This window comes from Botryllus schlosseri, chromosome 8 (genome assembly GCF_051294905.1).
Source record: "Botryllus schlosseri isolate E-star chromosome 8, Bs_hap1, whole genome shotgun sequence".
Lineage (NCBI taxonomy): Eukaryota > Metazoa > Chordata > Ascidiacea > Stolidobranchia > Styelidae > Botryllus > Botryllus schlosseri.
Window position 1 is genome coordinate 15,564,693 of NC_137243.1, and position 17,008 is coordinate 15,581,700.

The 17,008-nt window shown below is 40.3% G+C and overlaps 1 protein-coding gene across 5 annotated transcripts in view; it reads left to right on the forward strand.

Annotated features, from left to right (window-relative positions):
• Nucleotides 1-17,008, forward strand: part of LOC145444795 (uncharacterized) — a 44,634-nt gene that overhangs the window by 14,130 nt on the left and 13,496 nt on the right. The window contains exons 14-30 of one of the 5 annotated variants that reach the window (XM_080322805.1): nt 367-486; nt 946-1,047; nt 3,492-3,606; nt 3,668-3,741; nt 3,800-3,906; nt 8,280-8,354; nt 9,674-9,848; nt 10,076-10,195; nt 10,599-10,733; nt 10,869-10,997; nt 11,258-11,434; nt 12,397-12,618; nt 13,754-13,906; nt 14,508-14,600; nt 15,360-15,560; nt 15,620-15,687; nt 16,304-16,511. In XM_080322805.1, coding sequence (XP_080178931.1) covers nt 367-486; nt 946-1,047; nt 3,492-3,606; nt 3,668-3,741; nt 3,800-3,906; nt 8,280-8,354; nt 9,674-9,848; nt 10,076-10,195; nt 10,599-10,733; nt 10,869-10,997; nt 11,258-11,434; nt 12,397-12,618; nt 13,754-13,906; nt 14,508-14,600; nt 15,360-15,560; nt 15,620-15,687; nt 16,304-16,511 — 2,274 coding nt within the window. The remainder of the gene's footprint in view (nt 1-366; nt 487-945; nt 1,048-3,491; nt 3,607-3,667; nt 3,742-3,799; nt 3,907-8,279; nt 8,355-9,673; nt 9,849-10,075; nt 10,196-10,598; nt 10,734-10,868; nt 10,998-11,257; nt 11,435-12,396; nt 12,619-13,753; nt 13,907-14,507; nt 14,601-15,359; nt 15,561-15,619; nt 15,688-16,303; nt 16,512-17,008) is intronic. The other 4 variants (XM_080322806.1, XM_080322807.1, XM_080322809.1 and 1 more) reach the window with 4 other exon arrangements.

The window sequence follows — 17,008 nt, forward strand, 5'->3', positions numbered from 1 at the left end:
TCCAACGCTAAACTTGTCCATGCGGCTCAGTTGTATTCTTGAGCTGTTATTCCCGCTCCATCTAGTGTCCCATTTCTAAGTATAACGCCAGTGCCGAGGAGTTGCGCCTTGTACCTTCGCTACCGCATGATGTAGGACAGGGGTGCTCACTAGGACAATTGCGATGTACAGGTAGATACTGGTAGTCAGCTGGTTGATGGATCACGGCGATATCAACGTTCAAAAAGTAGATCGCGCCAATTAGTGAGCACCCTGGTTGTAGACTGTCAGCTTTCAAAGGCTGCAAATGCCGTTTAGATATGTCATGTCATTGCTTTAGCCATGCAGTAGTGTGCTGTCGGTGTCAGTGTCGTGTGTAAATTGTAGATGTCGACGCAGTACGCGAGCCTTCGTTCCGAATTGCAAGCCAGTCACCGGCTTGTGACGGAGATGGGAATACCTGCGCTTAGCGAAGAAGTCGTTGATACGGAAGTGCGTCACGATCAGGTAAAACGACAGAAAAGCATGGGGCATACTGAATTTATCGGCACTTTTGTGGTGAGACTTGTAGCCACACAGATTTGTCATAGAAATAAATGTATAATCTCTGGAAATGGTGGGATGCCTTCAATTGTATTTGATTAAACATAAATTTGGTATTATATTGTTATCATAATGATGCCTGATGTAACCTATTAGGTTTGATATGCTAATTTCATTATGGCATTGATATGGGAGTTATGCGGAGCATGCGTGTCCACACCACGGAGTATACAATGATAATAATAATTTGTTGGAGCATTGAGCCTCAAACTTGCTGTGTTATCGTATTTTGGCTAACATGAGGAAATAGATGTACACTGTATAGATCATTTGTGTTTTCTTTGTACATATAATAACTGGTGTTGCAAATGAGCACTTTAGATTCTGGAAATGCAACTTTTATAGCTTTTCGTTGATTTCTAGCTCCTGCAAACTTTTGCGCGTCAGCTCAATTGCGACGTTGTAGTTGGTGGTAGCGAATCGAAGCAAGGAGACGTAGAGCGTTTGGTTTGTGATTATTTGGAGGTAGATGCGTTGACCTTACGATAACCGACTGCATGAATTAATAATTTATACATGGTGCTTAAATTTTCAGCTTTCAAATTGTGAGCTGTACTAATCTCCTTCTAATCAAGATGTTCCTTGCATGACGCTGCTTCGTAGTAATTGCCCCCCCCCCCCCCCCCCCGGTGTATTTGCACTGCGCTGTGTAATACTTTTTAAATTCACTGTATAGTACAGTGGTTCTCAACCTTTTTGGCTTCGCGGACCCTCGAGGACCCCCGCAAGTTTTAGTTCAATTTTAGCTCTATTATGGTCTATTATCTGTCTTGTGCAAATATGAATTGTAAGGCTTGTGATAAACAACAAAATCATAATTTTTCTGGAAAATAACATCGTGCTATTTATGTAGAAATTGGTAGACTTTTATTATTTCAAAGCTAATTTTGCTGCTGTATTTCTTGAAGTACATGGTCGTGTATTGAATATCCGCGTCCTCGTTTCGATATGAATGAGGAGGGCCGAAAACCACAACCACAACGCACAACGCTTCCGACGATACTTTTGGTGTGATCGCAACATTTATGGCACCAAAATGAAAAAAACATATATTTTATGAACATATAACGTCCAGCATTTAGCGCAGGGACGGGCAACATACGAACCGCGGGTCGGATCCCGCCCGCAACGGCATTTTGATCGGCCCGCAGAGAGTTCCTACCGTCAAAGTGAAAGCCTAATCTAATAGTATAGACACATTTTATGCGCCAAATAATGGAACCATGTTTTCCTACCTGAGAAAGACTGTCATGAAACGACTTGTTCTGTTCGGGTCTACAATATATTTACGGGCAAACATTTTCGACCATGAACAATTGAACATTAACAAGACAAGGCTGCATACCAATATAACTGGTGATATAAATTTCAAGGTTGGAGCGTAATGCTTTGATCGCAACGAAACACTCCTTGTTCATCAAAAAACAGCTTTGTAGATAGGACATCCGCAATAAGAATGCGCCAAATCTGATAGTCGAGTTTCAAAAGCAGCATCGTCCGATTTATGACGACTGTCAGCCGACAATATTCGGGTTCATTTCAATATGAATATACTATGCAATTGTATTGAAGTTCATCATCATTGGTTTATGAGCAATTTTATCAGTTCAATACACCACAAAAAATGCGATACAATGAAAAGAAAGGAAGATGTCGAAGCGACTAGGAGTTGTCTATGGAATCGGACACCCACCTTGGCCTAGGCGATGTAAAGAGGATAGGCATGCACACTGAATAAAAGTAAAGAAGATAGTATACAAAAAAAAGTTCTGTACCTCCAAGAAGCTGTTCAAATAGTGGTTATGTCTATCGCAGGATAAAATGGATTTCGTGGCGAGGTTTTAATCCCTGCATTGGTACAAATTGGGGAATACTTCGGAAATTTTCATTTCAAAAGACTGTTCACTAATTTGATGAGACTGACAACTTCAAATCGAGAAGACATAACGAAGTCCCCCTGATTGACCTTACTATCTCCATATTTTATTTTGTCAACAAACCCCAACAAAACGTCTCTAAACAGCAATATCTTTGTATCGGCAAGTTATTGGAAAATTGGCAATGAAAATGAATTTCCACACTACGATAGTTCATGTCAAACGATTATTATGATGATATGAGTCATGAGGTTTTAGCAGTTGTGGTGCGAAACTGCCTCATGCTTTCTCAAATTAATAAATAAAATAAAAATTACGTTATCAACCATTTTAAAAATTTAGAGGTCTCGCGGACCCCCTGAAATTGCTTCGCGGACCCCTACGCGGACCCCCGGTTGAGAACCACTGGTATAGTACATCAAATTTTATCTTTAAAATACAGCCGCCTGGCTAAATGTATTTGCTTCTGTGTGCGATTACGCAAACGGTGTTTCTTGGCCTACGATAAGTTATCATAGGCCCCGGGTGTTTCCATACTCTGTACCTCGGTAGGTACCTCTATACCTATATATATCTCGGTAAGCCTTGGGTATCAGATTCTGGTCGACTTTGTGTGAGAATAGCTAGACGACTCCTGGTAGCAATGGGATCCTAACCTGAAATATGGTGACGCCATTTCAACTTTCAAATGTAAATAGCATCAAGAGATATTTTTTCCCTATCATAAGCTTCCCTTCGTTACAGTACAGTGTGAAAAACTTCCACTGGCTGCTTACAACACGGATGATGTGGCAATGCGTTATATGATATATGATCAGGTTTTGTTAACCAAAATATTTGGTCTTTAAGCACCTACGAAGTATTTATGTTACCAAAGTCATATCCAGTAACATAACTTGAATACATATTTTACCTCATATTGCAATGGATTTAACGCACTTCGATGTCATTACTTGTAGTTGAATTATGCTCGGAGAACTCCACTGTGTCCTAGTCGTTGATCGTAATTTTCACAAATGATATCCACTGCAGCGTCAAGCTTCCGTGGAATCGGAACTGGAAGAGGCAAGGAAAAAACTCGACAACGTGCAACATGAGAGAGACAATGCCCAACACGAGGCGGCGCTGCTGAGAAGGATAAGCAGAGGTGAGGAACTTAATCGGTTCTGTGGAATAAGTAACTGAACCCATACACGATTGGTGCTTAGACAATTCGCACGATTTTCAAGAAGGCCCGGATTCTCAACTTGTTTCGTCTCTCTCAGGATCAACGCACAAGGGGGTTTGTAACGTATTGCTTTAACACAAATGACTGTCCCTTTTACAGTTGTTGTTTGCAGGGTTTGGAATATTTGCAATCTCAATTGGCGGAACTTGCAAATGAGCAGGAGCAGCAGGCTCTCGAGCACCAACGTGTGGCCACTGCTTTGAGTGAGAAAGTCGAAAGGTAAATTTTTGCAAGTCTCTTTCATTTTCCGAAGTCAAGGTGTATACTCAGGCTCTCGCGATCCCCAGCTTCAGGCATAGGATTGTCACAGTTGATGTACGTGCGTTGAGTGCGGCAGAACAAAATTCTGACAATGGAATGTCGTGTTTTGAAAATGCTTGGTTTTAGAGGGAGGGTAAATTTAGCATACAAGCTGTCAAGGTGACGAAATGTTACCGGTGAGATGGATTTAGGTAGACCACATTCAAAGATGAAAGATCATTTTTCAATTTAGTTGAGTATATGTTGTGTCGTACATGATTCAGAAAACTGGGTGTAAAACACCTCTCTCGATGTTGAATTGATTTGATGTATTTTTGCCGGAATCCATGTCTTTTGTGCCACCGAAGTCAAACTTCATTGTTAGTCAATTTACAGGTGCACGGGGTAGTCAGCAGGGCAAAAGAAGTGCTTCTTTACTATTGGTTCTCGATGTTATCATTATAGCGTGTTAAATTCTGCGTATCAGCTACCTAACCACTATCTATTTTTTGTAGTCGTTGGGGAGACTTTTTGAGTTTCTACTGAATTGTTTGTGCAGACGTTGTTGTATATGTGGTCGTCGGGATATGGACTCATACGATTCGTAGACATGTCGGTCGTCGGAGAATGTTCCATAGCTGTTCAGAAAGACATTTGTCTAATCTTCTCTATAACTGGTCAGCGGTAGGGCGGCTTCTGAATCTGAATATATTTGTTTAGATCAGTGGTTCCCAACGTGGGCGATTTGGCGGTCTAGGGGGGCGAAAATGGACAAAGGGGGCGAAAGGGGCGATAGGGGGGCAATGACGAGTCAAAACGGTGGACCTTTTTTTTTTTTTTTTTTTTTTTTTTTTTTAGTCAACGCACGGAAATTTAGTTGCGAAAGTGTGAAATTCGACATCGAGCCGATAAGTTGACCTTTTTTTTTTAGTTAACCCGCCGGTGATTACAGTTTGTATGCCCATTTTTCGGTACACAAAATTTGGGGGGCGATGATCGGTGTTGAGCTTGAAAAGGGGGCGATGGGTCGAAAAAGGTTGGGAACCACTGGTTTAGATATTTTCAGAAGTGGTCAGTAAAGAAGTACTTCTACTTTTTCAAAGCAGTCGAGGGGAATTAGACGACTTATATGCATCTTGGAATTTTATAAACCGTCACTGGTTAACAAAATAGCCTCCAACTTCATCAAACCACTTAAATACTTTTCCTGACTTCTGTTTTCAACTTGAAATAGTTTTGGCATTCCTTGAATATCGCTTTTTCTGCTTAATTAAGTAGTCCAGAAGTTTACGACTATGCTTGTACTTGAGTGTCAACAATGACTACTTTGACCACTGATTACTTTGATTACTTTGGCATACATATTTGTCTTGGTACAAGGTAAGGGAAGACAGCTTAGTATTCGGAAGTACGGTCGATATCATGTTTTCTAGTACGTAGGTTTTCGTTTGATATCTTCAGTCGTGAGCTCGTAACTATCAGCTGCAAAGGCTCATCAGCAACTGCGCTATGTAATTTCACCCGTTTAAAAAGCATAAGGATTGCGATACATGTAAAATTCAGGCAAGGCAGTGGCTGAAGTGACTTGGGAAGGTCTAGCAGTAAAACACCCTGTACCATGATCTTGACGGAAGTATAAAACATGTTCAATTGTTCATATGCGATTTGTAGTTCGCACGCGGCACACAGTGTAAAACCCATGGGAAATGGGGAAGATATCATAAAATGAGTAGGAGCGGGGCCTACGATATTCGTAGGCCCCAGTAGGAGGCAGGTTCCAACAAGAGCTGCAGGCAAAGTCGATCCGCTATTTACATCATATGCGACCATCGGATATGAATTCGTTCAATTGGGGTTATCGCGAAGTTGCCCGTAGCGATGTGCCGAAGCGCAAGGCGGGGCCTTGAGCCTCAAGGCTTGAGGCTAATCTTGGTTTGAAATCGAGTACAACAGGCTGCTGGTTTGAGACATCAATAATAATCGCCAGATTATATTTCATCTGAACGAGACACACACAATGTACAATGCGATAAAACGCAATGCGATGTAATGGACAGATAGGAGGATTCCGAACGACCAGTTGCGGATGCAGTAGTGGTCTCTCAAACTGGCATCCACCTCGGCCCAGTGCCCGATTTCACAGTTCCTTTTGCGATGTTGGTTTATATTGCGCGGCTCTTTCCGTTCCTTGTGAGTGCGCTCTTTTATCGGGTGAGCAATAAGCCTCTGCAATGCGCTCGCAAATCCAGGCTTACACGGTTTTCCTAGCTTGTCGGGTCCGCCGGAACCGTATCGAACCGGTTCTAAAAGTCAAGTCTGGCTCGAACATGTCGCATTGTCGTTCCATACGGTCCGCACACTAACTTCTATTACAATGGGTCGTGTGCGCCGTCGACGCATTTCGTAGTCGAACTTGCGTTCCAGCTTGCGTTCAAGTGCATCGAATGTTTGGATCACGCTAACTACGCCCGAGTACAGGCAAAACAGTAACCTACACGCTCCACGCTCGCCTGAAGTTTGGACGGAAGTCCGAGTTAAAACGGCATCATCCTCTTCGTTTGTTGCCACACCACAAGATAGCGGTACAATGGGAATGTATACGAAGAAGTCAGATCGTTTGTGCCTCGCCGGGCTTCATGTAACTTCAACAGATTCATGATGCCGTATCGAGGTTTTGTTTTTATGACTGCCTGGCCGAGTAGCTGGCATGTTCGATGATCAATTGATCAATGATCATTGATCACTGGTTACGTATCCAATTTATATTTCAATCTCATAATCACGAGAATGGCTAATTTCTGTACGCCGGGATTGGCTAGTTTCCTCTAGCATTTTCAGGAAAACCACATATAAGAATAGAATTAACATTACAGCATAGAAACATTTCACAAATGAGATTAGAATTAGATTACCATCATATCGCTCTAACTAGGATTACTTAACTGTCCAAGTTACGGTTACGGAGGCTCCGCGCACAAATATGTGAAATTAGAACGGGCGAATGAATGCACAAGATTTGGTACGAAACAAATGAAGCTCGCTAAGCTTTTATCTGCAATCGCAAATGAAGACGTTCGCGCTGAACAGGAAGCAGAAATGCACGCGACGGGCGTGTCGAAGGCTCGCACATCGCCGAGCGATTTTCGGTGTTGATATTATATCTCATCGCTATAAACAGGCCTTTTACGCAGCCACGTTATATTTCATCTCTGCAAACAGGCATTTTGCGCTGCCCGGTTATATTTCAATGGTATAAACAAGCCCAGTTGTATTTCATCGCTATAAACGGGCCTTTTGCGCAGCCAGTTATATTTCATTTATATAAACACAGGCAGCCCAGACGTAGACGTTGTCAGTAAAATCGCGGCTACTGCTTGTATTAGATAGCTATCAAATTATATCGTTCACGCAATAAGTAGACCTCGTATAAACGCGCGACGGCACTACGTTCAGGATTGCTATCACACTTGACATAATAACTAATGAATTGCGCTTTCTTGCCCGTGTATTATGGTACTAAAGTGCACCTGCTTGTCGCCGCCTGCAAGTGCATTTATACGAGTATGTTGAACCGGTCGGCCGCTATTCTTTTGCCGCATGTCTTCGCCCGAGGGCCATTGTTTATTGCAAGCATGAAGGCTCTCTCCTTTTCCAATACTCGACACGTCTACAGACGCCAAACGCAAAACAAACCGCTAGCTTTATTGACATTTCCTAATCTTAGAAATAAGCTATAGAGGTGGCGCGCACATGGCAAGTTGCCGTACTTACAGCCAGCTAGTTAGGTAGATATGTTATTATCGGAAGAAAGGCCAAATCATCATGTTTCCTGGTACTGTGCGATTAGCTGAGAATTTGTTATGATTTTGTGATGAATTCTAATTGTAATAAGGCAGTGTCTTTAGTGCCAGCGCAACAAGATATGTTTAACCTCTTGGTCAAAATGAAATCGACTCCATATCTTTTCACTACTACACACTAGTAATATGTGTTAATAGCTAGGTAGAAATTCCAGTGAATAAAAAATGTAAGCATGTTGTAGTCTTGAATTATGAACTTTACTCATCAGCGCTATGCATGAAAGCTGTAGTGATAACAACAGTCAGACTGTCAAATTTTGGTGTAAATTTGGGTATTTTCTTATGCAAAATATAATTATAGTGATGCCTTCAATTTATGAAACTTACTTCTGTGGGCAAATTCAGTGGTTCTGTTGATTTAACCAAAAAAATCTGCACATTCCACCTCAGGATTAACCATATGCTAACCTTGACCTTTTCACTTCAGTGTTTAAGTGAAACAGAAACTGCAAATATAATATATGACAATGACATGCTATATTTCAATTCCAGATTAACTGCAGAAAAAGACCGATTGGTAGAATCACTAAAAAAACAAACTTCCGAGTTTGAGGAAGTACTGAAGAGGTGAGAAATTTATACCTGTATCTGTATGTATTGTATACCTACGCTTTATGCATCTGCACTACCAGTTTAAATCATCTATATCCTAGCACATTCACTCCCCCTTTTCCAACAACTCTCATACTTACCGTATGAATGTTGCCCGCAACTTCTTCTCTATTGCATTAATAGGATATTTTCATTCATTGCTCAGTATTAGTGGTAATGTGTCATGGAATTTATCTCCATCAATCAGAAGCCATCATCAGCTCACTATTATATAATGAAAGGCTATGGCAACCCGCACTTCTCTTTTAGTTATATACAGCTAGGTTTACACTTTCTTTCCGTGGTAGCGTGCAAGTATCTGCCAGAGGTGATCAAAGTAGTCAGTGATTGTACTTAAGCAGAAGTAGAGGTAGAAGTAACATCCTAAATTTATACTTATGTACAAGTAGAAGTAGCAATATCCAGGACTACTTCAAATGGAGGTAGAAAATGATGATCTGAAAAGTAGTTTAAAGGAAGAAGAATTGGTTGTATTGTCGAATACTCTAAGCAGTTGAGGGGGTGACTTATTCCGAGATTGTAAGGTGCATCTTTGCTAAATGACCAGTATGGCACTAGGTGCAATTATCGAAAATAAATTCAGTTACCATGATGCGCGAGCTTTTTCCTTCATTACTATGACAATCTCCCTCGTAACGGTGATGTAAATATGTCCCCCAACTACCTTCCACTTTACAAAATTAGAATTGTAAAATGTAGTTTTGCCTTAATTATGCTAAGTATAAGTAGTCAAAAACAACCACATGAGTAAGTAACGTCACAGTAGAAAAAGTAGAAGTACTTTCTTACTACCATTTCTGATATCTTCACTACCATTTATTGTGGGGATAACATATTGATGTGTCATTGAATTTACAGTAAATACAACGATAACACCATGGAAACTGTAAAGCTGCCATGAGCAGAAATATTCATGTACTGTACTTAGACACCCATTTTGTGTCATTAATTTTTCAATTGAATAGTATATTCATTTTGAAATAAACGCGAACATATTCGGCTGACACAAACTTGTGTACCATATAAAAATAGCACATTGAGCTTAAGCGATCTCTTCGCTTCGATTATTCGAAATTTCCTACCGTTTTTGGTGATGCGATTGTTGATTTACAATGTTTTTCCAATTCTCAACTAGTTGCTGACGATTACCCCTCACGAGTGTCATCCGAAAATGTTCGGGTTTATTTTGATATGAATACACTATTCAATTGTATATTTAAGTTCTTTACCTCCAAGAGTCTCTCACATTACTTTTTCACCATGTTATCTATCAGCTTGCAAGAAAAAGAAACGGAATGTCAACAACTCGATTCTGTGATCAGTGAACAGAGACGGGATTTAAGCCGAGTTAACGAGCAATTGAATAAGGTATCGAAATCCTCCGACCTCCAGCAAAGATCGCTTGCGAACTTGGATGAGAAGTGTGTCCAGTTGCAAGATAAAAACAAGGTAATGATTTCTTCGCGTAATGTGTCCTTCAAGTATAATTGAAAGCTCATGAAATATACATTTATGGCTGCTATACGAGTGGTTTTCTATTTCATATGTATTTTGACTTTTAGTTGATATAATTGACACTGGCATTCATTATTCAGAATATTTCAGATACACTTATGTCAGTTCCTGTGTTTGTAAGCAATTTCTATCTGTAGGCTACACGATTCTTTATTCTTCAGTCGTTGAACGATACCTTGGAATCTCAAGAAACTAGCAGACATGAGCTCGAAGTTGAATTGAGAGAAGTGAAGTCGCTTTCCAAGAAAACGCAAGACCGCAATCTTATTTTGGATGAACAGGTGGGTGACGGCATCCTTGGTCACGATTGGGAGAATAGAAACTATTTGGGGTGAAATTTTCTGCGATTGTATTCATTAACTGTTTTATCGCAACTGGCCCGGTGATTACACACATCTTATTGATATCATCTTCCCAGCATATTTTGGCTGTACAGAAGGAGTTGATTTTTTGGCAGTGAAATCAATCAGAGGCAAAATGCGTGCTTCATCATCTCAAATTATAGTTCAAATTTTTATAATTGCTGTGTTTCTTGATTGATTAGCAGAGCTGTATTTTGTTTTGGGTATGTTGACGGACATAAGAGTCTGAGTTTTGAGAGATCGATTTGAAACCGTTCTGTGCCAAGAAATTTTCTTTCTAAGATTTTTATACTTTTTTCATAATCCACTATTTTGCAACTAGAACGAAAAGCTCGGCCACGCTGCATCTATGCTGCAGCAAGACCTCGACCAAGCCATGGAACAAATCGAAGTACTAAACCACCAACACACTGACGATACAGGAAAATTAAAAAGCTTACTTCGAGAGAGAGATGAGGTATCGTGCTTCAATCAATGCATATATTTTAACATGGGCACTGCATTATTCTCTACCTGTGACTTTCGAATGGGGACAATGATGAGAGCTTACTTTTTCCGCATTACATCGTATACCCGTGTCGTTTTATTCCAGGAAATATCTCTGCTAAAAGATGACGCCGAAAGCAAAAGACAAGAAATTGAATCCCTCCTTCAAACGGTGGAGGAACGTAATTCGGTATGCAGCGATTTGGAAGAACGATTGAACGCTCAATCGGAAAAGGTGCTGATTTTATGTTCGAAATTAGGCCGTTTTATTGACTTGTCATTTTTTACCAGGAGATTATAAAGGTGTTTTTTCTGATGATTGGTAATTTCATGGGATTTTGACCGTACTCCGTTATTATTGTTGTGAGAATAATCAATTTAAATGAAAATATAACTTGTTGACTCATATAGCAAAGTATTTCGCGATACATATTGAGATACCTTAATTTCATTTCTGTGCCACCGGTACACGTTTTCAATTGAATCTTCGTTCAGGTCGGCAAGTTACAAACGCTGATACGGCAGCATGAAGCTGAACTCGCTCTCATTTCCGAACTGGAAGGCGAGAAGGAAAAGGCTGCCGCCAAAGCCAAGGAGCTTTCCGACTATATATCACAGTTGGAAAATGGGAATAGCACGAAGGAAAGTACGATCCAAGAGCTTATGAGTAAGGTGAGACTACTTGCGGATTTTTCAGACGATATGTGTCGAGGCGGTGTTGGTTCATTCATCTTAGTAATTGTTTTCCATTAGTGAAAGCAATGGCGATGGTGGGCCATTTCAGCCGCAATCTGATGGCAAATTAATCCTCCGAAAATACCAAATTTTCCCCATGTTTGCGACTATAAATTAAGTACCCAATATGTAAACATTTTGATAATGACTGTGAAATTTGTATAAAGGCTTTCAGTGTGAATGAAATGAGTTCATGCTATTGAATTTTGGAGCAAATACAACTCAAATTAGCAAGAAAAATCCTTGGTTTGAGTCACGAATCTAGTGTGGTGAAGATTTTCGATTCGTTCTGCTTTTTATTTGGAATAAATGGACCGGGTATCAGCAGTTCAAATTCAGATTAAACATCTACATGGTCGGCAGCCTTCCAGTACAGCTAAAATACAACTTATTTCACAGTTATCATATGTGCGGTGTCATTTTCATGACATATCAACGTTCGTAGGGCCTACTCAATCTACATTTCTACTATTACAAGTAGAAGTAGCGATAATTATGACACGTTAAAACTACTTCAAGTGGAATTGAAAAACCAAGACCTGAAAACGGTTCCTGTAAAGTAGGTCGCATTCTTTTAGCAGTTAGCCCGAGTTGGCGTTCGAAATTGTAGAGTGCATCTTCATGATTAACAAAAAATATTCAGTTGCCGTTATACATGGATATTTCGCCCTATTGTTCCGCCAATTCCACTCATGAAAGTGAAAACCATTTTTTACTTTGAGAAATCAGCAGTGAAAAAGTAAAAGGTCTTACGCATTAGTGGGAGTAGTCTAATGACATAATCTAAGTAAGTAATGCAAGTTGGATGTGTACAAACCTTAGTTGACTATCCTGAATAATAATTATACTTAGTTACTCGCCACCTTCTTTGATTTTATACAAATATCGTTTATCGTTAGGTGGACTCGCTGCAGTCGGATGTGCTCGATAAGAACGCCGAGCTCGACAGGATATCGAGAGAAAACTCCAAGGTCCAGGAATCGCATCAGCGGAAAGCGCTGGAAAACGAAAGCAGATTGACCGGCACGGAAAACGAATTGCTCTCGCTGCGCGAACAGTTGGAGAGATCGGCGCAGGCGATTTCCTCTCTCTCGAAAACGATAGAAGCGAAAGACGACGAGGTATACTTTCTAGTGTTGATTCGTCTTTACGCGGTGCGGGATGATTTCTCAATCATAGGGCTGAGCACAATTTTGCTTGGGAATTACTATTTGAACAGTATCTTCCTGCTACTGAAGCCTTTAATTTTGATAAGCTTCATTGCCACATCCAAAACACGTAGCATGACGCCCGACGCAACGCATATTTGCAGAGACACGGCATTTTTCAGCGTCGATTAATATTATCTTGTCGTTATCGTAACAAATATGAAAACATTCATTATACTCTAAGTGTATGTGACATTATTCAGTTTATGTCTTATGAATGGTACTTATTTCAACCTTGAAATTGGTTCTTATGATGTAAAACATGACAGTGATTGAAGAGCTTCTTGGAGGTACAGAACTTCAATATAAAATTGAATAATATATTCATATTGAAATGAACCTGAATATTTTCGGCTGACACCCGTCAGGGGTAATCGTCAGCAACTAGTAGAGAATTCAACAATCCTATCACAAAATATGACATCACCGGCATAAAATTTCGAATAATCGAGGCGGAGAGAGCACCATGTCATATTTTGTGACACGATTGTTGAACTGCAATGTTCTTTCCAGTTCTCAGTTAGTTGCTCTGCTGACGATTACCCCTGACGAGTGTCAGCAGAAATACTCGACTTCATTTCAATATGAATATACTATTCAATGACAGTGATTGCCTGAGTGGTACTCAATTACTGGACTTGACTCAGAATCGAATAGGTTGGGTATTCAATTTGCCCAGCTATACTCAAATAATGGGAAGTGGGAACTGCCAATCTGAATTTGTCATGAAGAATTTGTTTTCTAGGATATGCAGACCTGTAGCCAATGTCGTTGGCAGAATGGAATCCAGCCGATTGGAAATTAGAATTTTAGGGTTATACCAGGAATGCTTGACTTTGTTTCAAGTTTGTGTGCTCAGTAGTATTTCATTTATTTCCACAATTACCGTTTTCCTTCAAATCCCTTTTCAGAATACCTATATAATATGTTGATATACGTAGCTTTTGAATCAGTTCCTTGTCAAGTCTGCATGGCGTGTACTGTTAGTGTGGTATGGTTTAGCGAACCGACGGAGGCATAATTCCTGATCCAAGTTGTTCGGTTTCAGTTGACGAATCTGAAGGAACTCTGCGAACAGCGGGAGAATCAACAATTCAACGTCCAAGAGGAGTTGGCCAGCATGCAGCAGCTGGTGCAGGTCAAAGAAGAAAGCTTCCACGAGCAATTGTTGATCGAAAACGAAAAATTCGAGAAGGCGAAGGTAAGGAGATTGATGCACGGGGGATTTTGGCATGCTATTGATTAACGGTGCATTACACGTTTTCTTTACGATTGATCATGCATGTAACCCTTACTTTGGATATTTTCTGTTCCATATGTGGGCTGAAAGTGTGTGAAGAAAGTTATGAGAATTGTATTCAGTGCATGTACGGCAGCCTACATGAGGAATGTTTTTCGAAGAAAAGTGTTTTTGATGTATTTTAACATTGAAACAAATTGCACACCCTGAAATTTTCATTGGTAAAAAGGAATTTGACCTACAAGCGAATGACTGTGTTATGAGTAAGAAACCTTGCATAAGGACAGGCCTAGACGATGAGCAAAGGCCCGCTTAGAATTTAGAAGTGATTTCGGCGACCATCAAGCCGGTTGTTAAGTTTTGACTGGACTTGACTAGAAAATTCAAAAATTGGTTGCTCAAGTTTTATTTTGTCCTAAGAAATTGCTAATTTTGGTTAACGCTGCTACACTTACTGGTTCTCATTTTAAAGTTAACTATTTGGTGTTGGCGCACGAGATTTTCAGATTATATGATAGGGGCATGTTGCACTTTTGACGATGCGCTCCACTCTTTATCACAGATCGATTTTGGTCTGTCTGAGAGCCGTCTTAAGTCTGAGTTGAGTTCGGTGTCTGAGGAATACCTGAGACTTCAACAATTGCATGAGTCGCAGGTGAAGATTTGCACGTGTTTTTCTGCATTATCTACTAACAGTCTAACACTTACGGCTGTACGGGCATGTCTTGATTTCACTTCCACTTTTTCGCAAGTGCTAATCAATCACATTATAAAGTTTGTTATTGCATGGCATAAAACCATAAGTACATTTAGCCCTTATTCCCCTTATTTGCAAGATTTCAACCCTGAATATAGCCTGCGAACCTAAGTCGATGTTGATATAGCAATCCGGATAAGCAACCGGTCATAGGCATTAGTTGATTATTGTGGACTTATAAATCCATGAGAATTGTGGTGTAATCTGAAATAGTGGGATTGTGAAATTGATAGGTAGCTTTCGATTGAATATTTTCTTCAATCAGATGTGACTTTACTGCAGCTACATTAGTCTTTTTAGGTGCGTCCAAAGACTTGAAAATCTATAGTCACACGAAACATATGTAGGCCTACTTCTAAATCAAGATATCTTGTCCTTCTTGCTGGACTCTCACACAGGGTTTACTATTCTATTAGTTGAACAAGAGTCCAATAGTATGTCCGCAATTTTGCCTATCCTGAGTTCTGTACCATTTGTCACCAGGATGAGTGTTTAGTTTGTATTCGTGCGTGCAAAAAAAGCATCTTTTTCACCGTGTCAACATGTCAGAATTCTTCTCCGTACCACTTCCTCTCTGCGACTGATCTCGAACTTGAACGATAGGTTTTTCATCCCATATACATTGTGAATTAACTAATTTGCAATTATCTCCGCCAGAAAAACGAGATCGAAGCTCTCGCGTCGCACCTGGAGCGTCAATTCGAAGAGGCAAACTCTCACCACCAATCTAAGATCGATTCCCTCCAGGAGGATATCGCAAAGTTGCGGGATGCGGCGGCGCTTCTCGGCATAGAAAAAGAGACGGCTCAGAACGAGCTGTTTGACGAAAAGGAAAAGGCAATCGAACTGCAAGAAACGGTAGGCGGTTGACGTTTTCCGGACAACATACGTGAACGATAATACGAGATGAATTTTAGGGTGAGAAATGGGAAAAAGAGGCGCAAGAAAAAAGCAGACTTTGCGATGACCTTCAGAGTACCGTAAAGTATGTGGACGTTTATAGCGTGGATATTTATAACTCATCATTAAATTTGTTATTTGAGCCGGTCCAACGTAGACCTCTCAATGCTAATCTTGTGATGATTCATTCAGTTAACCTGTAATTAATTATCTTCCTGTAACCTGTCAATTCAAGGTGTATCTATGCGATTTTTCACATTCATAGCTCGAATTGAGTGAGGCTTGTTTCAATGCTTTTGCATCTGTCATTGAGCTTACTTATGTTTTTATCTTGCGGCATATAGAGATAAAATAATTGATAAATGGATGGATAGGCACACTTTTTCGGTTTGAACCGAGTTTGTTCAGTAGTTTCCTTCAGTGTCAACTACTTATCAGAGTTTGGCCTTGAATAAGTTGAATATGGGAACTGAGCCAGATTTTGATCTACATTTTTTGCGGATCATGATAAATTAATATGGTATTTAGGCTATCGGGTATGGAGATGACCTGATATTTACTCAATGATAGAAAGCTGAAATGTAAGTTTAGATTTTGCAACTGTAAATCCTCTTGTCCGTGGTCAAGCCATCAAGACAATGGGATCTCAAGCTGATAAGTTCCTGATTTAGGCTTTTTCATTCATGTAATCACTCTTGCAGCCTTCTGACCGAGAGAACGGAGCAAGCGTCAGCCAAGTTACGAGAATTCGAGCAGGAAAACTCAACTTTGCGACGTAGTTTGAGCGAGGCTTCCGAAAAGGCGTCCGAAAAAGAGAACCTCGTAATGAAACTTGATGAAGCCCTGACGATGAGTAACAGCGAGGTGCGGAAATTGCGAGACCAGCTGAGCGAAGAAAGTCAACGGCAGGTACGGATGATATTTGCTGATCTCTGAATGCTTTTGTCTCCTAACGAAATAGATAGACCTTACCACAAGGAGGTTAAACGTCTGCTTACGATTGGTCCAAGTGTTCTTCTGGTGATCAAGAAGAAATTGCATTCTCTATGAACATGGCCCTTTCAAAAATTGAAGACTTGTTTCTAGTTTATTTATGTAGGCTTCAAGAGGTATCGACACGGACAGATTTTGTGTCATCTGGAGGGGCTGCTCACACTTTCATCTGTGTGCCTTGGAGTCGACCTTTATGAAAATACATCGGCCCAAACTTTGTCAACAAAAGGAGTCTGTGTACCATCTTAAAATAGCACATTGAACGCTCTCCTATTTGAGATCTCACTACATGCTGGTGGCATCATATTTCGAGATACGATTGTTGATATACAATGTTCTTTCCAATTCTCTACTAGCTCAGTTCAATATGAATATACTATTCAATTGAATATATTAGTATTGACAAATTTATT